Source organism: Lepidochelys kempii, chromosome 3, assembly GCF_965140265.1.
Source record: "Lepidochelys kempii isolate rLepKem1 chromosome 3, rLepKem1.hap2, whole genome shotgun sequence".
In the NCBI taxonomy this organism is placed as follows: Eukaryota; Metazoa; Chordata; order Testudines; family Cheloniidae; genus Lepidochelys; species Lepidochelys kempii.
Genome location: NC_133258.1, coordinates 62063372 through 62087306, shown reverse-complemented (window position 1 = coordinate 62087306; position 23935 = coordinate 62063372). Strand labels below are relative to the sequence as shown.

The window sequence follows — 23935 nt, the reverse complement described above, 5'->3', positions numbered from 1 at the left end:
AATGATGGCTAACTGGTGCATCTGTCAATCTGCAGTGTGCCTGGCTTTTCTCTTTGACTGTTATGTTAGCAATAAGCAACATGGCTGTGGTATTAGCTGCACTGTGATAGTTTATTGAAAACTTTTCTAAAGTGACCACCTTTGTCTTACATGCTGCCTGGGCCAACTGGAGTTTTTCAAGAACAAAGTGCATCTCTTGATGATGCCTGGTGCAGCTACTGTGTTGAAGCGTCTGGCAATAAAAGTAGAAATATTAAGTTGGCATCCTTCAGAATTGAAGTTAAGTGGATTCCAGAGCTCATGGGATAGTGCATAAAATCCAAGAGCAGAGGAAAGCAAATGTGCTTTAAAAAAAACAAATAAAAAAAAAACCATGGCAGCAATTTCAGGAGTCATAGATGAGGCAAGTGAGGCTGTATTTTGAATTGCTTATTATTTTGCCAAGAACAATCGCTCACTCACAGACCATGAACATCTGAGTTACAAGAACCCAATGAAGGAAACATGGGGGAATTTTTGCATTCACAATATAGTGCAACAGGCATTATGAATCGCATTGCAACAGTGATGTGGAAATAGGTCACCATTGTGAACCATTTCAAAGGCTTTATGGAAAATTCCATATAACTACAGCTGTTTCTCCCAAACATAGAACAAATATTTACTCAACACATCTGCCTTTTCTGCATTATTGATGATTCTACCATTTCCATCTAGTAATGAACCAATACCATTATCAGAATTCTTTTTATTCTTAATATACTTTAAAAACTCCTTATTGTCATTACCTCTGCTGGCCACAGATTTCTCCTTGTATCCCTTTGTTTCTCTTATCAGTTTTCCACAATTCCTAGCTGCTGATATATATTCACTACTATCATCTTCCCCTTTCTTCCATTTTATACTCTATTTGTAGATGGACATATTTTATAGCTGCCTTCAATTACCCTCCAAAGCAGGTCAGATTTTTAGTGACTATAGGTTTCTTCCTCAGTTGTGGGATTATGGCTTTTGGGGCATCTATAAAATTCCCAATGATCATTCATATTTTTGTTATAAAAATTCTCCCAGCTGATTTGACTCATACCTGTGTTCAGTTTAGTTTTCTCAGATTTCTGGGTGAGGGCTTAAACTACATTTTTATTTAATTTTAAGAGAACCCCCCCATAGATATTGAACCCAATCCTTGTTGCTGCCAACCCCACCTGGCACAAGGGTTACACTTATACTGTTTTATGCTGGGGTAAATATTGGCTTCAGTGGAGTTACTCTGGATTTACACTTACTTAAGCGAGAGAAGACTGAGGCCCCTACTTTTACTCTCTCTCTCTCTCTCTCTCACACACACACACATATATACACATTTTAACTATAGTCCTCGCTACTTAAATTGTTTTAAGGTGTTTTTTCTTTTTGTGTGTGTGTTTTTTTTTTTAAACACTCTCAAGGCCTGTAGGATTTCAAAGAGCACATCCTGGCCCCCCATTTCTGACACTTTGGAATTAAACCGAAGTTAAAAAGAGTAAAGAAAACGTTTAATTCATGCACTTCCTCCACCCCTTTAACATGCCCAGGAACGATGATGAACTGTAGTATTAGCTCTCAAAGGGCTAAAACTAGAAATTGTTACATGGCAAGACTTTTTGCCATTCCTTCATTATAGCTCTAAATTAAGTAGTAATTTTGTTAGTCTAACCAACAGAGGAGCTGATCTTGATCTCAAATATACTGGTATGAAATCCTGATCCCCTTGAGGTCAATGGGAGTCTTGCCATTGACTACACAGGGGCTAGGAATTCACCCACAGGGCTAGATTCTGCATGTTGCTGAGCACTTTAGCCCAATCTATCAAGGCACTAAAACTCCTATTTAAATTCAGTAGGACTGCTCCCATGCTTAATTTCTATGGGACTAACATGCTTTAAATTAAGCGCATGCTTAAGAGCTTTACTGGATTGGGACTAAAGTGCTCAACATCTTGTAGAATCAAGCATGAGATCAGAACTGGATCTAAAGAATAAGAAACTGGAGGATCAGTGGTCTAACTAGAAATAAATCTGCAATATTTTAAAATGTGTAATCAAAAAATTGTTTGAAAGGAAGGGCGGGGGGGAAAGCTATCGATGTACGTGACTTTATCATAGATTAACTACATTTTAAATACTCCTCCTGTTCTAAAAGCACAACTGCTACTTCTTGTATTGCTCTCCAAGCTCTCTGCTGATGGAAGTGCTTTGTGAAGTTTGCTTTGCTGATATGCCACTGCTTTTAGAAATCTCCACCTCGAGACTGATGAGTACTTCACCGACAGACTTCAGCATCTATGTGGAAGCCTCCTTAAGTTAGGGAGGCACTGCAAGGGCACAGGGGCCTGTGTGCATGGAGCTCAGGGCAAGATCAGGGTTTAAATGAGAATCAAAGGAGAGGACCTCACAGAAGCAGACAACTGCAAGCTCAAAAGCCTTTGAAGCAAAGGGATGTGAATGATAAATTATGTTAGACAATGAAAGGCCTGTCATCAGAACAGCTACTAAGTAAACAACACTCCTCAGACATGGCTATATTTACTTTGCAGAGCAACTTTGGCATAAGAGCTGGATACTGAAAATACTTCTGAAGATCACTTCCTTTGTAAAAACTCATTTTAAATTGCTTTGTGAAAACTGCTCAAGTCAGTTTCTGCTAATTTACTTTTAATGTTGGGTGAGGGGATTGGTTCTTTTTTTTAAAAAAGAAAACTTTTGTCAGTTCAAAAACCTCTACCTTGCAGAAGGTTATATATTAGCAGCAGCAGACCTGAAAACAAACACATTTGCAAGCCCTTTTCAGATGACGTGAGATGACAGATGAGTTAGTGCCCACACAATAAATAGGGAGACTTACTCCAGTAGAATTCTTTGCAAAGTTGCATTTAGCAGAGATTGTCATATGGCAATAGCAATAAGAGAAGAGTAAGCATAAGTTGGCAAAGGACTTTGACACAAATAAGAGAACTGCAGACATAGCTTTAATTAGACAATTTACAATTTAAATTATAAAACATACTTTAACACCTCAACACTCTTGGTATCACATTTAAGTGTAATTATCAGCTGCATATATATCAGTGTTTCAGACAAGAGTACTATGTATGGAAAGTTATGGTAAACTATCCACAGTCCCTTTACACAGAAGGAATACAGACTATTTTAAAAAGAAAAAGAATACAAATGTAAAGTTAACACTAGCCGCAAACATAGTTACTGGAAAGGATTACATTTCTGGGATTCTTGCAACTTCACCTTGTGACAGCACCAACCGTCCTCACTAGAAAAGGAATTGGCTGCCCTTGCCATTTTTTGCGGAGTGTTCACGTTGGTTATCAAATCTGCTAACTAATCATTTCTTACAAGACAGGTGTGAGATATCAATATTCCACTAACTAAGAAAGTGGCTAACATTCGATGCATTAACAAACTGAAAAGAAATATCTGTTTGGCAACAGAGTAAACTTATCTTCAGCAAATGTCAGAAAAAAGCAGTCTCACTTATCCATCGTGACATTGTGATCAGATGGATAAAGACAATGTAACAGTTCTTTATATTTCTAATATTGCTTATTGTGTTTCTTAATCCTTCAACAATTGCTTGCCAGGGAAATGACTCACTTGCCCATGGATCTAGTTGGAAGCAGCTCATTGTCCTGGTTAGGCAGTGAGCATGAAGTGCTCATTGTTATTTATTGGGCAGTTGTACACATGACTGGAATTGGCTGCCCTAGTAATCCATAACCCTGGCATTTTATAGTATAGAAATGAGTTTGCAAAACCTAGCTGTGAATGAAAGACTACTAGATTCTGGGTTGGTATAAACTGATGTAAATTCACATCAGAAAAGCTATACAGATCCTCTGGTGGTGTAAGTCTGATCCAGAAAGAGTGCCCCTATAATGTTTGCGGAGTTGCTCTAGCTGTGTCATTTCTGTATGTAGAAGGGTACGCCAAGGAAATACAGGGTAGGAACAAATGGTCAGTTTTCACAATGGAGAGAGAGAGAGAGAAAAAGTGAGGGTCCCCCAAGGATCTGTACAGAGACCTGTGCTATTCATCATATTTATTAATGATCTGGAAAAGGAAATGAACAGTGAAGGGGCAAAAGTTTACAGATGATACACAGTAGTTAAGTTCAAAGCTGACCAAGAAGAGTTACAAAGGAATCTCACAAAATTGGGTGATGGGGAAAACAAAAAAAAAGAAAAGAAAAAAGGGCAGATGAACTTCAACAGTGGTAAGTACAAAGTAATGCACACTGGGAAAAAATAATCCCAACTATACATATATAATGATGGGTTCTAAATTAGCTGTTATCACTCAAAAGAGATCTTAGAGTTACCAGGGATAGTTTCTGAAAACTTCAGCTTAATACACAGCAGAGGTCTAAAAGGCTAACAGTATATTAGGAACTATTAGGAAAGGGACAGAAAATAAAACAAAGTATCATAATGCCACTATATGAATTCATGGTATGCCTACATCTTGAATACTGTGTCCAGTTCTGGTCACCCCATCTCAAGAGAGATATAGTGGAACTATAACAGGTTCAGATAAGGGCAACAAAGATGATCAAGGTCATGGAATGACTTCCACATGAGGAGAGACTATAAAGATTAGGACTGTTCACCTTAGAAAAGAAGAGACCTAAGGAGGGGATAAAATGGAAATCTATAAAATCATGAATGGTGTGTGTGTGGGAAGTGTTTTTACCCTTTCCCACAATACAAAAACCTGGGGTCAACCAGTGAAATTAACAGTCAGCAGGTTTAATTCAAAGAAGAGGAAGTACTTTTTCACATAATGCACAATTAACCTGTGGAACTCCTTGCCATGAGATGTTGTGATGGCCAAAAGTATAACTGCATTCAAAAAAGAAAAGGTCCATCAATGGTTATTAGCCAAGATGGTCAGGGATGCATACTTGGGGCAACCCTAACCTTCTAACTGCCAGAAACCAGGATGGGAAGACAGGCATGGATCACTCCAACTGCCTGGTTCTGTACACGCCCCCTAAAGCTCTGGTACAGGCCACTGCATGAGACAGAACACTGGCTAGATGGGCCATTGGTCTGATGCAGTACGGTAGTTCTTTTGTTCTTATGAAATGTGCAACTTGAATTTTTTCCTGTGGTTCCCTGTTGAATCACTGAAGCTGCAAATTATGACCACAATATTAATACTGCTGTCATGATCTGAACATATGAGGCTTGGGATGGAGTAACTAATGTAGTTCCGTGGACAGCTCAACACTAGGAAAGTGGGGGGGGGGGAGCCATAAAAACAGTAGATTAGGGTCATACAGCCAGTCCTAAATATCAAAATACTTTTTGCCCAAAGTTTTGTAGGAAAGCATCCTTTAAGAAAGATATAGGTATGTGATGAATATTGGCATTCCTGATTTTAACTTATTTGCTGGTCTGTACTCATCTGAGCAATGGAAAGGTGGCAAAGAAAGGGGGAAGGCATTGCTGGCTTCCTTAGAAACTCTTTGAGACGTTAGTACAAACTTTTGCATTGTAGAAGCTAAAGACACATCAAAACATACATTTTCTGGTGTGTATCTGGAATTCTGGATTAGCACAAATTGTCAATGCAGTATGATATATTGTATAAAAATAATAAATGGCTCAAACCCCCAAATGCCACATTATATATGAAAGTGTTCAAAAAGGCAGTATCCCTGCTGCGTGATGCTTAAAATGCACCATATCTTGTACCCCATAGACAAAGCCAAGGCTTTAATGGCCACCATTTATCCACAACTAGGTGTCCTAAATCCCTCACGTGTCACTGAAGTATATGCCCACCTACAAATCAAATACACGATGAGTGTGTGTTTTAGTGACAGTTTGGTACTCAGCTTTCTATAGAATAAATTAGCTTAGTTTTTGGTCTCTTCTCTCTACAGTCCTTCAATGCCTCACTCTTCAGTCTCCTAGTCCTTCCCCTCCAATGAACTTTTCTACCCTTCTTCTACCACTCCAAATCTCTCTCCATTCATCCATCCATCCCTTCTTTCTTCCCTGTTTTTGTTCCATTCTCCACCTTCAAGCGGTGCCCTCCTTTTGCTGACTTTCCACTGCCCCGATCTTGATTTTCCTCCCTGCCATTCTCCCTCTCGGATTATTTCTTGCTGCCTATTGAGTAATTGCCTGCACCTTTTCTCCTCTCACGTTCCCCTACTTTGGGCTCTCTGCCTGTTGCTTCTTGAATCCCAACTGCAGTTGTGTGTGTTAGTAAGGTGGTGCTGCTGGTAAAACAGTAGAACCTCAGAGTAACAAACTGATCAATCAACCCCACACCTCATTTGGAACAGTAAGTATGCCATCAGGCAGCAGACACAAAAAAGCCAATACAGTACAGTACTGAGTTAAACAAACTACTAAAAAAAGTTTTTAAAAAATTTGACAAGGTAAGGAAACAGTTTCTGTGCTTATTTCATTTAAATTAAGATGGTTAAAAACAGCGTTTTTCTTCTGCGTAGTAAAGTTCCAAAATTCTATTAAGTCAACGATCAGTTGTTACAAACATTTCAATGAACAACCTCCATTCCCAAGATGTTTGTAACTCTGAGGTTCTACTGTAGTAGCCTTTGTGGCTGGCTTCCCTCCTTGTTCTGCTCTGCAGTGAGACAGGCAACAGAGAGCTGATATGCCAGCAGAGGATCACCTTTTCAAACATGGAGTGATAGCCTGACTCCATTGAGATCAATGGTAGTTTCCATTGGCTTCAACTGGGCCAGGATTTTACTTAAGCCCTCATATATATGCTTTTGTATGTACAATATCAGTTGCCCAGAATTAAATTCAAGCAAAATTTTGCATTCAAGATCAGAAACTAAACTGAGCCTTTTCTGAAAACCTGGTCCTAAATAAAATAAATGGAGAGAGAACGCTGTAGGATTGAATTCAGAGTAGCAGCCGTGTTAGGCTGTATTCGCAAAAAGAAAAGGAGGACTTGTGGCACCTTAGAGACGAACAAATTTATCTGAGCATAAGCTTTTGTGAGCTACAGCTCACTGTGAAGTGAGCTGTAGCTCACAAAAGCTTATGCTCAGATAAATTTGTTCGTCTCTAAGGTGCCACAAGTACTCCTTGTTCTTTTTGTAGGATTGAAGTCATTCTTTAATTTGACTGATGTTGAGAAGTGCTATTTTTACCTTTGAATTTAAAAAGTGCTTTGAAACCGTAAAATAGCACTGTTCTTACAAGTAACAGAAGGCAGAGTCCTGCAATAGAATCCTACAACTTAAATTAATAGACAACAGCATGATTTTTTAAATCAGGATTGTTTTGAACAGACTACCAGAGAATTAACTGTAAAAGCTCAGTATTTCACAAATTGACTGCTAGACCACACTACATTATACAGTACTTTTTAGAGGATGCAGTTCGAAAAAGAGAGAAGCTTTCAACTCAAGTCAAAGATTTCCTATGACTTGTCTAAAAGCAAACCGAGTTCTGTTTTTCAGATTACTAAAACATCTAAATAACAGAGAGAAAATTGCTTAAATCATGTTCCTTTGTATGAAAACCACTGCTCCCCTAGTCAGCTGGATTAACCTTTTAATCCTTTTTTTCCCCAAAGTTAACCCATTTGGGTTTCTGAAAGCTGCTTTAAACACAGAGACTACTGGCTCTGATTGTCTTTTCACACCAGTTTATACTAGTGGAAGTCTAGAGACTTCAATGGAATTACTTCTGATTTACACCACTGAGTGAGAGGTCAATCAAGCCCAGTATATTAATGTCTGATGACAGAGACAAGGTAGGTGAGATAATCTCTTTTATTGGATCAACTTCTGTTGGTGGATGGGACAAGCTTCCGAGCTTCAGAGAGCTCTTCCTCATTTCTGGAGAACGTAACCAGAGCATCTAAGAAATGTATAATGCTATATAATGATGGCATCTACTTTTTACCTGCTTATGGTAAATATTTGGAATTGCAGAAGCTTTGGAGAAGGCTATACCCTAGAATCAGTGTGCTGTATATTTCACTGCCTATGTATGAGCTTGGAGCAGGGCATGAAAAATACACTTGTACATATAGCAGAGAGAAGGAAATTTTCCATGGTAATCGTGAGGGCCATTACTGCAGAACTTAAGCCTTCTTTTAAAAAAGACAACATCAATTTAAGGTTCTATCACTTATCACTGTAGAAATAACATTTCAAATGGAAACTGATGTAGTTCTGGGAGTTGGGGACTTCATACTTATCAGACACCAAGTAATCCGAGGCTAATATGAAGGATGGAGCCCCCATGCTAGTTTCTGGGACAATCCAGCAGCTGGGAGATGGAAGGCGTTTCACCAGGGTTTTGCTCCTGACCTTCACTTCTGCCTCTCTTTCATGTGAGAATCTAAGTGGTTTTGTTCTCTGGCTAGTATCTAGGTGTTTATTAAATAAATACACAAATACATGGCATTTCATGACAATCTTTAGAGTAAGGTCTATAGAACCCTGTTGATTTTAGCTCTATTAAATTGTGTAGCGTTAATTCACTGTAGACTTGAATTATGTACTCTGGTAGCAATTTATGAAAGTAACTTGCTTATAATAAAGCTAAGAGCCATAACACCAAATAAGTCTCAGACGTTTCTTACTGTAATATACATGTATGACAAACATAAATAAATGAAAATCTAACTTCACGACGGGTCTAACTGAATACTCATGAAGTTAACATCAAGAGTCCGTCCATTGACTTATCTTAGAAAATAAAGCTAAAGTTGCAGTCCAAGAGATACCCCTCACCACCTAGATAGGAACTGGGGAAGCCAGTTAAAAAGGAGTACAAACTTTGAGAAGAATTGAGTATTTTGCTACCTGATACTTTTATTTAAAAGATTTTTGTGTAAATATTGCAGCTGATGAAAGATTTTTTTATTCAATGTCAATCTTTGATGAGTGAAACAGACAAAATGAATGGTCAACACCTGGAGGACACTGAGGAGAACTGTCAGCCCTGTACTGGAGAAAAAGCTTTCTACAGGCATAATGTAAAGGTATTAGACACTCTTTGTGCACATGCCCTGGAGAGCACACACAATGTTCAGGATATTGAGGGTATGAAAGCAAACAGAAAGGAATCATATGCGGTGATTAAGCTAAATGAATTCAATGCATGGCACCTCTGTGTACAGAATTATATTTTAATAGGTTTACGATTTGAAAGCATGTATATGTTAAATGGAAGAAAGGATACTACATGTGCAAATAAGAGGACATCTGGTCAAGCTACTCTGCAAACCTAGAATAATTTCCATCCCTTCAGCAAAATCTAGTTGTTTCTGTCCAGTGGTATTTGACACAACGCAAATCTGATATACTGAATCACAACCTCCTTCCAGTCTCGCTATTTAGACATACTTGTTCCAGTCCAAATCCTCAGCTAGTGTAAGTTGATAAAGCTCCATTTACTTCAGAGGAGTTATCCTGGCTTACACCAGTTGAGGAACTGGCCCATTTTACTGTATGGATAGCATTTACTTTGTACACTTGACTTCCCTGTGTGCCTGAGACCTCTTATTTCCCTTATCCGATGGTAATACCTCTCTACACTGGATAGAGGAATCTACAAACTGGTACAGCGTTCATGGCAATGTTTATGCCAAAGATAATGAGCCAATTTTGGAGGAGAGTAAGGGGGAGAAAATTGCATGGTAGAGAATGGCTCTAAGGGAGCTGCAAATGATGTAACTTGTGCCTTTTGTCAGCCTCTTACAGAGAAAATTACACCAATTTAGACTCATTTAGCCTAATACCTTATAGGGAACACCAGAAAGTGCCCCAGTCAAAACAGTAGGTTACATTTATTTCAGATAAGCCTAAGGAAACCTGGTTTTATACATTAAACATAGATATGTAAAAAACACCCCACCACTTATGAAAATTTAGAAAATGGGCGCAGATCTTCAGAGGGTATCAATTGTCATAGTTCCACAGGCTTCAATGGACCTATGACCATTGACACCAACTGAAGATCTGCCCAACTCTCTTGGCACTCATACTAACTAATCCAGTACTTAAAATAAACACCACAAGCTAATGAATTGCTACTATTTAACACTCTGAGGCTAGGTCTTGATCCTGAAGGTATTCGGGACATTGTGATTACCTTGTAAGGCAATAGGAATAGAGGGTGCTCAGACTCTTGCAGGACAGGCCTCATCCTTCTGCTGGAAGCTATGACAGTACTGTGATGCTCCTCCATCATGGGCTGATTCAGGCAGACTAGTAATGTGTGAATTAATTGTGTTATTTCACTGATTTCTTTGGCATATTTTACTGCAGGGTCCTGATGATTTCCTTGAATTCAGCCATTATTTATGAGATGGTGTAGTATATAATTTAGTTAAGATAATTAAAAAAAAATTAGACTGTCTAGAATGTGCTCAAATTGTACTTCCCCTCCCTCCCCAAACCCATGTAGAACATTTATGCTATCAAAGGGAGCATCAGTTCTGCATTTGTGATGTCAAGGAATGTTACAGGAACAGTTTGAACAACAAACTTTATGTAGTGGTAGAATCCCCAAGGCCAGGGAATGCTCTAGCTGATCTATTAGGCTTCTTCTCTCTTTCCAATTTCTACTATTTTTATTCTAGACACAAGAAAATAATCATAGGCCAAATCCTCCTTGCATTGCTCATGCAGAGTTCTAATGAAATCAGTGGGACTACTCAAGCAAGTAAGACGAGCAGGATTTGGCACTTCCTGGCTAAGTAAGTCAAGGATAAAATAAGAAAAACCAGCTCCCCAGAAATGTAACATCTAACAACAATCTTTAAGAGTCTTTATTGTTAACTCAAACCATCTCTGTCACTACCAGCTGAAAACAATAGTTAAAGCAGTTCTGTTGCCACTAACAAATCTTAGGCCCCTATTTTTTAAAATCTTGTCAAAAAATTAGACTCCCCCAAACAAAATGACCTGATTCTATGAACTGCTAAATGCTTAGCCGCTCCCAGTGACTCTAATGTGAGCAGGTAATTCATTTTACATTAAAAGTAGATTCAGGAGCTTAACTTAGGCTCCTATTTTTCAAAGTCTTAGACTTCGACGTGAATCATCAAAAGCAAGGTTATTTTTAAATGTTTTACTCTTTAAATTAAAAGAAAGTACAAGATGTTTAAAAGTTTATCAGTCTGATTCAACCCTATTAAAACTGTGTGTATGTTCTTATTCTTGGAACCAAAACTCAAGATATATATATAATAAGGCTCTGTAGTAACAGTCCTACTTCAGCCAAGGCACTCTCCAGTGCTTTGTGGCACCTCTCATTTGTTACAATACAACAAACATACCTATTAAAACCACTGGTACAGTGGCTGTGTGCACCCCCTCCCAGTTCAAACATTTTCTCTTGATTACAGTTTGGTAGTAAAGTGATTGCTAGTGAAGTGGATGGCTCGGAGTTTTTACAAGGTAGCCAAAGCAAAAGGGCCAGATTCTTGCCTTGGTGCATACACAAGGTCTCTCATTGAAGTGCACAGGAATCATTCACACACATCAGAGGATAGAATTTGACTTTCAAGCCTGATCTACCATTCTTTGCACAACCAAATTCCCATTTCCTTAATGGCAGCTTTAGCTGTATACACAGTTTTCAGGTTTAATTCACATTAGACCTGATTTTGATTTTCTCCCTGTGTTTAAACTGGGGTAACTATTGGTATCGGGTCAGATTCTAGTCCATTGTTTCTTTGATGTAACTTTTTATGCTATTTTAAAAAATTAAATAACTTGGCATTTGTTTCAGCTACTGCATCTGCCTTCAACAAAGCGTTCTACTTTTTAACAAATTTCATAACTATAAAGCTGGTTAAAAAGAAATCCAAGTCAATTTTTGTAACAAACTAAAAGGCTACATAATAATTAAAAAATAAGGCTGTAACCCAATGAAAAAACTCAAATTCAAGAAACTTACAGTTTTAAAAAAAATCTGAAGAAAATTACTTCTCTAAAAGGGTTTTTAATGCCAATCTGTGCAAGCAAAATGGACATCTTTGGAGCTATTCTTGTCTTCCAAATAAATAGTGTCCACACTAATCTTTTTAAAGAAGCCCTTTTACCTTACAGTGATGGTACTGGTTTTCTGTTCAATTATAATTTTAGACCTAAAACCTATGGACCATTAACACAGGAGGAGTTCTGTTAAACTCAATGACTGAAATTCTGGCCTCAGTGAAATCAATAGAAGTTTTGCCATTGACTTTAATGGGGCATGGATTTCACCCAGTGATGTTAAAACATATGCATAAACTTCCTCAGAATTGGGACCTTAGGTAATTCTCTAAATGTACAACATATCAAGTATCAAATCAACATATCAAATCCAGGATGGCTTCTCTCTAATTTACTGTGTAACTATGTAAATTACGTTTACTTAACATTGCAAGGGGATGAAACTTTCTTGCACTCAGATTAAGAACAGTTGTCCAGAACTTGTTAACTTTAACAAAATGGATCTCTGTTTCAGATTCAATTTGCCAAATCCATTTGTACAGTGAAGTTAAGACACATAAAATATGTGATTATAAAACTACAAACACAACTTTTATCATAGGCAACATATTAACGTTTTAAAAAATATATTTCTATTTGAAAATCTTGGCTACAGCACCCCCAGGAGAGGAATCCAGAGCAGGGGCTGATGAAAATATAACACCGGAACCAAATTCTGCTCAGCCTACGTGTGTGGCTCCTTTTACTTCAATAGGAGCAGCATGAGAAGATCAAAAGCAGAATTTGGTTCACAAAATTCCTCTCATGTACTTTTTAGCATTTTCTTTTTAATACAAACACAGCCAGTAGAGTTCTGAGTGGAGTATGTGTAAATTGAGACAATGCTAATTAAGTGAAGGGAAATCACCTCTCTTCACAAAGCAGTAACAGTTGACAGAGCTATGGATGTCAGTCCTGCAGAATTATCCCTGTGCCTCTTTATTCACACCTGACCATATGCCATTTGCCCAGCGAAGCCAGAATACTTACTGGAATAGCACAGTCAAATGACCATCAAACTGTTTTGGAAGAAAGCTCCCATGATTGAGCAGAAGCAACATTATGAAGTTCAATAGCTGTTATTTTAACAGGGTAAAGGGATTCCCATTCCTAAATGCAATTAGACTAGATTACAGACAATCCATTTGCTAAACTGTCAACTCTCAATTTCAATTTTTAAAAAATGGTTAATGTCATACAGGGCCAAACTGAGCTCTGCTACATCAGGGTAATTCCCAGGGGCAGTTTCTGCTTCCCTTATTCACATTGAATAGTAACTGATGCTTCAATCCTGCAAGGGGTCAAACACTGTGTCCTTATTCAGTAAAGCATATATACACCGGCTTACCTTCAAGCATGTGAGCAATCCCATTGTCTTTAACAGACTTCACCTTCAAGTCATGAGGACTGCTGCTGCGTTTAAGTTATTTGCAAGATCGAGCCCTACCTCTAGGAGTAGTTCCACCAACATCAATGGGGCTAAGGGTGGAGTTTAATTCTATTCAAAGTGATTAAGGGAAGCAGAATTAGATCCATAACTTTAGAAATCTTTTAAAACAGCCAAATGATGAGCTCTAAAATTTGAGGTGGAAAGTCATACCCAAACAACAGATATTATGTAATGGCTTCATATGAGGTCTCTTCAACTGCTATATGCACAAGTTTGACACATACCTCTCACATTAAAGTGTCCTTGAAAACAATTATTTTATTGGCAAACACATCAACAGAACAATTTTATTGCAGTGGGGGGAGAGAGGGGAACCCATGGATGTCAAGACAGCATCAATTTGAGTTCTCTCCCCCACCCCATTAACCACTGTTTTTATAACAGCCAATCGTCATGTGAATTTTTGATATGAATCATTTAGGGTGGTGGGGTTTTTTTTTGTTGGTTTTTTTTTATGAAAGAGCTTAGTAGCCCACACATATTGCAATACACATGTTCTAGCATAGACAGCACAGTAAATATACTGAGCAGAAATCTGCAGTTTTTGGCATAGACCAAGTTCTTCATGCTGTTTTTCATCTTCTGTATCGTAACTAGCATCACGTTCTATTAACCGTCAAAATTATAACGCTCATGATAAACTAATTTTATCCAGCCTGCAGTAGCTGAAGATTTATAAAGGATTCTCATACTTGCCAGATCCCCTTCAATGCTAATACAGATTTTACACTTCCATTCCTCAACATCCACCCATCTTCAGAGTTAAATAGATTATTTGCTAGAATACCAAAGCCAGTGAAAATGTAATCCATAGACAGATGTGAAACATCAAGAGTGGGCATTTTTTAAAAAAGGAGTATCATCTCACCCTTTATCCCATTTTGTGTACACATTAATTTCACACCTTTGGAAAGCACCTCTTCCGTGGCAAGCAAAATATTGATTATTCACATTGGCTTTTTATCACAGTGATCCATTAGGGAAGCAGTCATGTGCTGAACAACAAAGTTTTTCATCCAGGAGATGTGCTTGTTGAATCTTCAAAGAATTTTTCTAGGGTTCTGACTCCTGTTTAAAAGAGAGGGGGACAAAATCAACTAACTGTGTAGTTCTTTATTCTTCTTTAGGTCTGGGGATACTTATTACAGCTTGAACTCATATTTGTTCCTACAAGTATAACTGGATGAACAAATATACCTTCCAAATATGGAGTTAGAGTGTGTGTGCATTTGCAATTACAACTGAAATTTTCCACACCAAATACAGTACCTGAACATTGCCATGCAATATCTAAGGGACCATCATCAACTGGAAGATCACACTTCTGTCTTAAATGGTTACCCACCTTTATTACAAGTAACACCCAAGATCACCCTATAACTGCAAGAACCTAGCAACACAATAACATTAATGTTCGGTTACTTTGAATGCTTGCCAGCCTGTCTGGTCAGTTTCAAAGTTTAGCTGACAGCCAGCTGCACTTCTTGCCTCACGTTTTAAAACTAGATCATTCACATACTGTTCTGGGGGACTTCACTCTTCTCCTGGCCTGCAACAGGGTGCTTTCCAATAACAGAGCAACGAGCAGCTGCTGTTTCTGATTTGGGGGTCAGAAGGGAAGCTTTTTCCTGGGACTCTGGCTTGAAGGTAGGGAGCAAGGAAAACCAAAGAGGTGGCTGCCAGAGGAATCTCCTTCTGCACTTTCTCACCGCCTGCACAGTGCACAGACTTCAGTAATAACAAGTCTCTAGAAGAAGGGAATCCTTCTTTATGGATATTTATTTTTTCATAGATAGCCCTGGGCCAGGATTTGGCCCCTGATATAGCACTTGTGGCAAAAGGAGAATAAATTCAAAGGATCCAAGGGCGAAAATAAAACTTGCCCAGCTGTTTGGCCCATTGCACAAAGGATCCTCGTACAGTGAGACAATGAGATAGTCCAGGATCACAACAGGTAAAGCTGTACTATATCAGGAATTATATTGTCTACTCAACAGGAGAAGCTAACTGCATCTGACGGTTGCCGTGCATCCTATGCACTTCCTGCTACATACATACTTCCTCCAAGTTTTAATTGTCCCACAAGGAACTGCTACAAGGAAGTGGCTTCACCAACACCCTGAATCAGTTAAGTGATTTTTTTAAACATCTACTGACCAAATGTTGACCATCACTAGCTGTTTTTCCAGATTATTTCCAAAGCAAGACAAAGATGTTTTTGCATCCTTAGCTGCACTTATGTCAATGATTAATGGCCAAGTTCTGCTGATACATCAGGGTAAATCCTGAACAGCCACTCTGAAATCAGTGGAGTCACTTTAGATTTACACTGGTGTAACACAGCAGAATTTTGCCCTCAATGTGTAATTGACAGAAGATAATTACAGCTTCTATTATATATCAGAAATTAAAACAGGTAAGATTTTGTTTGGTCTAACATGCTTTTCTGTTTATTATTCCAATTTCACACAGCTCACTAGTATAATATTGGCAAAGAAAGAGAGAGAGAGGAGCATCAGCATGAACATGCTGACCTCTCACAACTTCTCTCAAAGCAAATTCAAGCTGAAGATTGCAAGAGGAGTCAAAGGTCTGTAAATCAATATTCACCTTTGATGCCAACCTAGGTTTCAACCCTAGAAAGGAGAAGACAGTGTTGCTTTCCTTTGCTTCAAAAAAACAATCATAATCCTAGAGAAAAGAGAGTAGAAAAGATTAATTAACATTTCAAAAGCTGTTTTTCCACATGATATTTTTATATTTATGCTATCAAAGCTCTGGTTGATATGTAACTATGCTGGGGAAAACAGTCAAACACTTGTGTTCTGCTGTATAAACCTGACAATTATTCTAAATTTAATGAGAATTCCAGACCCAGTGGAAGAGTTCAATTTCTCATTTAGGTTCTCTTTAGTTTTCCATTTTCTTCAGATATCAAGTAAAGCCTCCAGCATCTGAATGGCCAAATGAATGATCCATCTAGTGCAGTATCCTGCCTCTGACAGTGGACAGTACTAGATGTTTCAGAGGGAATAAACAGAAACGGGCAATTTCAAGTGATCCATTCCTGTAGTCCAGTCCCAGTTTCTGGCATTTGGAGGTTTAGGGACACCTGGAGCATGGGGCTGTGTCCCTGACCATCTTGGCTAATAGCCATTAATGGACCTATCCTCCATGAACTGATCTAATTCTTTTTTGAAGCCATTTATGCTTTTGGACTTCAAACATCCCCTGGCAACAAGGTCTACAGGCTGACTCTGTGTTGTGTGAAGAAGTACTTCCTTATATTTGTTTTTAAAATCAATATTAATTTACATATACAAGAAATGTCTGAAAGGTTCTTGGTCCCATATTTTTAAAGATATATAAGCACCTAAAGATGCAGATAGGTTCCTAGTGGGATTTTCAATCTGCATCTTAAGGCACCGAAATACCTTTTAAAAATTTGCCCTTGCTAAGTTTATCAGCTCAACTCCTTGAACAATCCTTTTCTCATGGAACAGATACCTAAACACTCTGCCCTTTGAAACCAGAAATCATTAGCCAGTAATTTAGACAGTATGAAATTACTGTATCCTTTTAGAAAAATAAGTGAGAACATGTTTTCAGACTTGGCCAGTGAACAAGTTTCTACTACAGCACAGATCTATTCCTTGGGTCATTATGGTTTTCCCTGACTATGTACAAGTTAGATACTACAGGGGAACATTCATGAGCTGTCTTGTGGTGCCTTTGATATTGTTTAGGTTAAATATCTACAGAGGCAAGAGAACAAAGACAGATCTGAAGAACAATAAGTAGGGTTGTCAACAGTCCCTTATAACAAGGGCTATCCCTTATTTTTTCATTTCTGTACAACAAGATCTGGAGTTGCTGAGTTCTGCAAAAAGCAGCAAGAAATACCCCTGGCAAATGTGGGTGAGTACTACTTATTAATTATTATTATTATAATAATGATAATATCAGGAGTAGGAGTGGAGCGGGGGTGCTAAAGAAACAGTCCCTTATTTTTCAAATACAACATTGGCAACCCTAGCAATAAGTAAAGAACCAGGGGATTTAACGCAGACTTACAAAGAAAACTGTGCTGATCTAAAATGGTTCTGCCAATTTAGAAAATTGAAGTTATGGGTGTGTGAGAAATCAGCATGTGGTGTATAACTCACTCTTTAACCTATTAAGTTAAATTAATTTTTTAGTAGGTCAAAGGCCTAGCACTACTTGAGCTCCTGATGAATGTACAGCTCACCACTCTTGTCTATCTACCACATAGCTCTTGCCCTCACCTTAAAATCTGAGGTGATTTAGCTAACCAACTGGTACAAGACTGGGAGTCAGGAAGTTCTGTGGCTCTGTTATGGAGTTGCAGTGTGACCAAGGGCAATCAACTGAATATCTTGTACAGCTTCCTTCCCTCCCACCTAAATCTAGAAAATGGGAATACCAATGTTTATCTAACTACTTATGTGTTGGACACAAGGCTGGTAGAATACCTAATGTCTATACATCATATTTCAAAAATAAAAGCACAATGCATGTGCTCAGTAGAATTTACTATTAATTCTCATATTTCTTAGCTACTAGTTACTCCAAAAATCAAAAGTATAAACACAGTAAGATTTGGGATAAATCCCTTTATGATACTGAATGATCACAAATACACACTGCATTGTTTACTTAGCTCAGCTTTGAAGGATTCTCCAAAAACTTCTCAGCCCAGGTTAAAAAAAAATAAAATAAATCTATTAGCCCACCTTTAACTCTTAATGCTAACATGCACAGCATCCGTGTCTCCATACACCCACACACACACGTCTCAGCCACTCAACACACTCATCCTCAGTTCTCTCACTTGAGCACCATATTTATCACTTCTCTTCCTCCTACCCTTCCCAGACTCATTATTTCTCTTTGCTGACCCATAAAGTATCACTTCTCAGCATCGCAACTTCATTACAAAAGCAGTTGCTTCAGACCCTCCCCCAGTCAGGCCTCAGCACTCTTCCCTGCAGTTGGGCCTCAAGTTTTCCCCTGATGGCAGGTGACATATCTCTCCTTCTAGATATGTTTAAGCTTTGATTTCCCAATTCCTCCATGCTCCCAGACTGGGACATGGAGAATCTGGGTAACCACTACTTCTTCCATTTTGGCCCTCCACTTGTTTTCTGAGATACAGAGCCTTCTTGAACTCGCAGCATATGTCGATCTTAAGGCTGCATTTGATTCGGCTGACTAAGGGTATGTCTTCACTACCCGCCCGATCAGTGGGCAGTGATCGATCCAGTGGGGATCGATTTATCGCTTCTAGTCTAGATGTGATAAATCAATCCCCAAGCGCTCTCCCGTCAACTCCTGTACTCCAGCGCTGCAAGAGGTGCAGGCAGAGTTGACAGGGGAGTGGCAGCAGTCAACTCACCGCAGTGGAGACATCACGGAAAGTTGAGCTAAGTATGTCAACTTCAGCTACATTATTCACATAGCTGAAGTTGCATAACTTAGATCGATCCCTGCCCCCCAGTGTAGACCAGGGCTTAGGCACTCTGTGCAAGGACTTAAAGGACGTAAGTGTTCCAACCACTCTGCTGGACTTGATCAGCAAGCTGCATAATGGAACCATTGCCCATGTATGTCTCGGGAATCAGACATCGGCACCTTTTAAAACAGTATCTGGTGTCAGGCAGCACTGTGTCTCGGCCGCTGCACTCTTTAGTCCAGCAATGGATTTCATAACCTGACAGAATGCTGCATTAAGATCGTGGTATTATGCTTTCAGACCTTGACTATGCTGATTATGCTGTTCTTTTAGTACAGAGCCCCAACAGGTTTCATGAGTCAGTCAAGGTTGGCCTCCATGTTTCATGGAAAATGACAAAGCTGCAAAGCCTACAATTAGGTCCACCCACTACTCTAATCTCTTTGAATAATGAAACTGTTGAAGCAGTTTCCAGCTTTTATTATTTAGGTTCTATACTCATCAGTTCCTCCAACTCTCACATGGAAGTTCTTCACTGGATTGGCATTGCAGTATCTGCCATGGGTCATTTATAATGAATATGGAATTATCATCATCTCAGCAGGACAACCAAATTCAGGATCTATTTAAGCTGTAGCCTCTCCATACTGCTGTACAGTTGTGAAATATGGACACCATGCTGCTCAGACTGGGCAAAGCTAGAGGCTTTCCACACAGAATGCCATCATCATATATTGGGCACAAAATGGAATGATTTCATTCGTAATGCAGACGTTCATCGTCGCTCCGGCCTACAGACTGCTGGGGCCATTCTCCACAGACAGCGTCTTATGCAATTTGGACACATTGCCAGAATGCCGCAAGACATTTCTGCAAATGCCATTCTCCGCGTGGCTTGTAACATTCGGGATAAAATTTCACCAACGGAGGGGTGGATGCGGCCCAGAGGCAGACCCCTATTATATGGGTGCATCAAATCTGCTCTGACTTTTAACTCTTGGCTCATCAAGCCCTTGCGGCTGCACAGAAACGGACCAAATGATCTCTACAGTGGACCTTTTGGCTAATTGCTGAAGACGACTACTTCTTCAGAACCCTTCCCACAGCACACCACTGACTCTTTATAATCCTGTATTTATGAACATCCAGTTAACCCCTTCCTTGCTTCACCATAGTAGCTGTTAATGTATCTTCCCCAGTTCCCCTCAACACCCCCAAAACAAATAAAGCAAACCAAGATCAAACCAAAACCTAAGTATTTTCACAGCAAGGCCAACAAAACAAATCTGGAGTTTTTAGGTCATCATTTGTAGATATTGGCTCTGCTGCACCAAAGCACTCAAGAACATGCTTAGAGTTAAGCACCTTGGTAGTCTAATTTATTTCAAAAGGCCTTTTCAGGTACTCAGAGTTAAGCATGTGCTTGAATGCTTTGCTGGATTGCAGCCATTATGAGCCAAATTATGGGTCACATTTTTCCCAAAAGAGAACTTCACCTCAATTTTCAAGACACCATAACTTTAAAATTCCATTTCTGTGGGTTTAAACCACCCCCCCCCACACACACACACACAAAACTTCCCATACAGACTCCCTGGGATGAAGGCATGCAAAATTCAATTTTTTTCAAGGAATTTAGATGGGGTAGGGAGTTAAAATCAGGTTCATACCAATAAGCTAGCTTCATCCTGAATTATAGATCAGCTAAGGCCACTGCATAACTAGTTTCTATTTTGTTTTCTACCAAATCTGTATGTGTCTAGGAGTCTGCTGTCTTCTGAGGACAGCTGCCATTTTGTGAGGTACATTTGGGGAAGCATTTTAGAGGAGATGTAATGTGTTATCTCATGAAGACTTTACTTTTGTCATTTCTTGTTTGTTCTTTCCCTTCAACTAAAATAAAAATTTATTCTGACTGAACATATATAGCGACTGTTTACATATAGAGAACATAACACCACTGAAGTTAATGGTCATTGTACAGCTATGTGAAAGTGCAGAATTTTATCCAGATGCTCTCTGGTACAAGAGACTAGAATACATGACTGGTGTAGGCGGAAAGCTTTGGGCTTCGGAAAAGAATGTTTTCTGCAATGCTGTAGGCTGAGGTAATTCAATATTCTATAACTAAACTTTATGTCTAGTGACACTTTCCATTTATTCAGGATCCATGTAAGCATGCTTCTTTAGTTCTACCCATCCTCAATTAAATGTTTTTCTTTATTTGTGATATACAATTTAAGTTTGGCTAATGTGAAGTTATCTAGGACAGTTGTTTGCTTTCACCCTCAGGAGGAGTTTAAAGTACTAATAGATAAACAGCTGGCCACTTGGTCTATGGCACAGAGGAAGATGTACTCTCTCTCAAATAGTGCCACAAGGGTACTGCTGAGGACTTCTATGTGCACAGGGAGCGCTTAACCATCTATGGCACCAAGCACTGTTACAATTATGTTTTAAAGTTATAGTGTGTTCAAAAACTACATTTTCAGTTCTTTATTTTATTTATTTTAGGGGTAGGACTAGTTTTACCTAATTTTGAAACAAAGTACATATTACAACTGAATGGCTCACCAAAATAAATTTTACAGCTAATTTGGTTCTGAGACAAACTAATCTGAAGTAAGTAAACAATCTAGTTTTGGACCTAGTACAAACTCATGGTCAACAGCCAAACAGGTATACCTAAATAAAATTGATATATGTGGCACAATAGAACATGGCAGAAACCAATTGCGCTTAAGGAAGTCACGTCAATATCCCTGATAGAAACAGGATTGTTTAATAATTAATTATTTTTTAGACTTAAACATCCAAAGGGAAAAGAAATTGTGCAGCAGTTTCACATGTGGTTTTAAGCCATTGAGTTCTGAGAGCTCGACTGGAGAATCTACATAAACACATCTGCTATAGGTTCAGCTTGGCTGTATTAAACAGATAAAACTACAAGTATTTTGTTTTGTTTTTTTGAAAAGGTGGCTTATTACCAATATCCACATCCCTATTACTTCAGTAGAAAACATTGCCAGGGCTGGCTTTGAGATCACTATCATGTTATATTACTTGTCTTGTTTTGCTCCTACTTCAGCAGGAAAGCGTAGCTTGATCCAGGAGACAGAGCCTGTGAATGGAATTCAGAACAATAGGGATTTACTTCCACCTCTGACTAACTTAGTGTGTAGCCTTGGGAAAGTCACTTTACAAAAGTTACGTGTTTTAAGACCTTCAGATCAAAAGCATTCTTTAAGTGCTAATCATTATAAAATGATCCAGGGCTGATTTAATATCTTGCCACCCCTTGCCCTGCAGAAGAATTTGGAATTACCCATTTTGGTTCTGAAAAGTATTTTCCAGGTTAAAAACAATGAACAAGACCAAACTAGCAGATGTTTAAAAGAGAATAAAATCAGCATACATAGTTAACTAGTTATTCATCTAACACAGGGCAGAACACTTTGAGCCATGAAAAATAATTAGCTAAAGACATGCTTCTCACTATATAACTATATTAGACGATATATTAAGATGCTATGACACTTTTATACTGAGCTGAAGAAATCGTCATTGCTTAATAATAGAGCTGGTCAAAAAAATTTGGAAAGACAAGTTTTGTTGGAAAATACAGGAAAGTTTAAAATCTGATTTTTCATTCTAATTCAGGATGAAAGTATTCTGAAGTGTCAGATTTTGAGTTTTGACCAGTTGTATTTAATAGTATACAAGTGGTAACTTTGTAAACTACTGCTGACCATAAATACATTTAAAAGGATATTATCAAGGTTGACAAAATTTGTCCCGCCTAAATAAATAAATATAATACAAGGTATGTTATAAGTGTCTCTACAATATTGACACTACTAATATGAAAAGACCAATGCAGTTATGGGCTGCTTACACAAAGGTATCACATCATAGACCAGGGAAGGGATAATCCTGTCTAGATAACACTGAGGGGACCACACTGTATGCATTTCATGTATAAATATAGCATTGATAATATCCCTTTCAATGTATTTATGGTCAGCAGTAGTTTACAAAGTTACTAATTATGTCCTGTTAATGCAGAAAATTCTGGAGACTTGAGTGGCAGACAAATGTCAACAAAACTCAGTGAATAGAGAAGACCAACAAGAATGATCAATGAACTGGGCAGACTGACTTACAAAGAAAGACTTAAACAAAACATCTAAGGAAGCTAGGAAACCTGTCTACAAGTAACTGAAGATGGCAGGTCAGAGGAAAGAGTGATTGTTTAGGATGGTTTAAAGGGGATAAAAGAATAATGAGATGAAAGTAAGCTAAGAAAAAAGCAAATTCACTGGTGCAGGGGAAACATTTCCTAAACACGGAATGAATCTTCTTTGGCTCTGACTTTGCGCTACTGACTTCATTTAAAACTAGACTGGATGGAGCATTAAAGAATATGCTGTAGGAACTACCAAGGAATGGACCAGATGGTTTAATAATCTGTATCTCTCTCTCAGTTTTATTCTTAATATAAAAGAATGAAAACAGCTCTGAGGCTGCAGTAACTTGAACCCTGGCTTGCCTCAGAAGAGAAGTACAGAGGCCTCATAAAGCCGTATTTCCCTTACTGTCTACTCCCGTAGAGTGACGGTGAGCCAGAATGGAGAATCAGGCCCTATCCAAAAAGGTTTCTTCAAATGCACCTGCATGGCTGTAATTAAATAGTTGGTTTGTAAGATGCACTGCAATGTATCACATCATAGACCAGGGAAGGGATAATCCCTTAGCAACAGCTAAGTATCAATGATGTTAAAACCTGTTGTTAGCCTCATTTTCACAGGTCTGGGCACTTGCAGTTCACATTAAAGCCAATGGCTGCTGTGCAGAGCATACAAATAAAAGTCATGCAACAAAGGCATGATAATTATATTAACGTTTACATTGCCAGAAACTGCCAGAGTGTTATAATGAGAGGAAGCATGTTCTACTGGTTATGGTACCAGAGT

The 23935-nt window shown here is 38.6% G+C and overlaps 1 protein-coding gene across 2 annotated transcripts in view; it reads right to left on the bottom strand.

The window, feature by feature from the left end:
* SH3BGRL2 (SH3 domain binding glutamate rich protein like 2) overlaps positions 1 to 23935 on the bottom strand; it is a 126478-nt gene that overhangs the window by 66496 nt on the left and 36047 nt on the right. The window contains exons 3-4 of one of the 2 annotated variants that reach the window (XR_012157973.1): positions 16100 to 16180; positions 14394 to 14557 (exon numbers count right to left, since the gene is read on the bottom strand). Coding sequence is in view for 1 of the 2 variants with exons in the window: in XM_073336519.1 (XP_073192620.1) it covers positions 14543 to 14557; positions 16100 to 16180 (96 nt within the window). In the remaining variant the exon portion in view is untranslated. Of the gene's footprint in view, positions 1 to 11987; positions 14558 to 16099; positions 16181 to 23935 lie in introns of those variants that run through there. The other variant, XM_073336519.1, reaches the window with a different exon arrangement.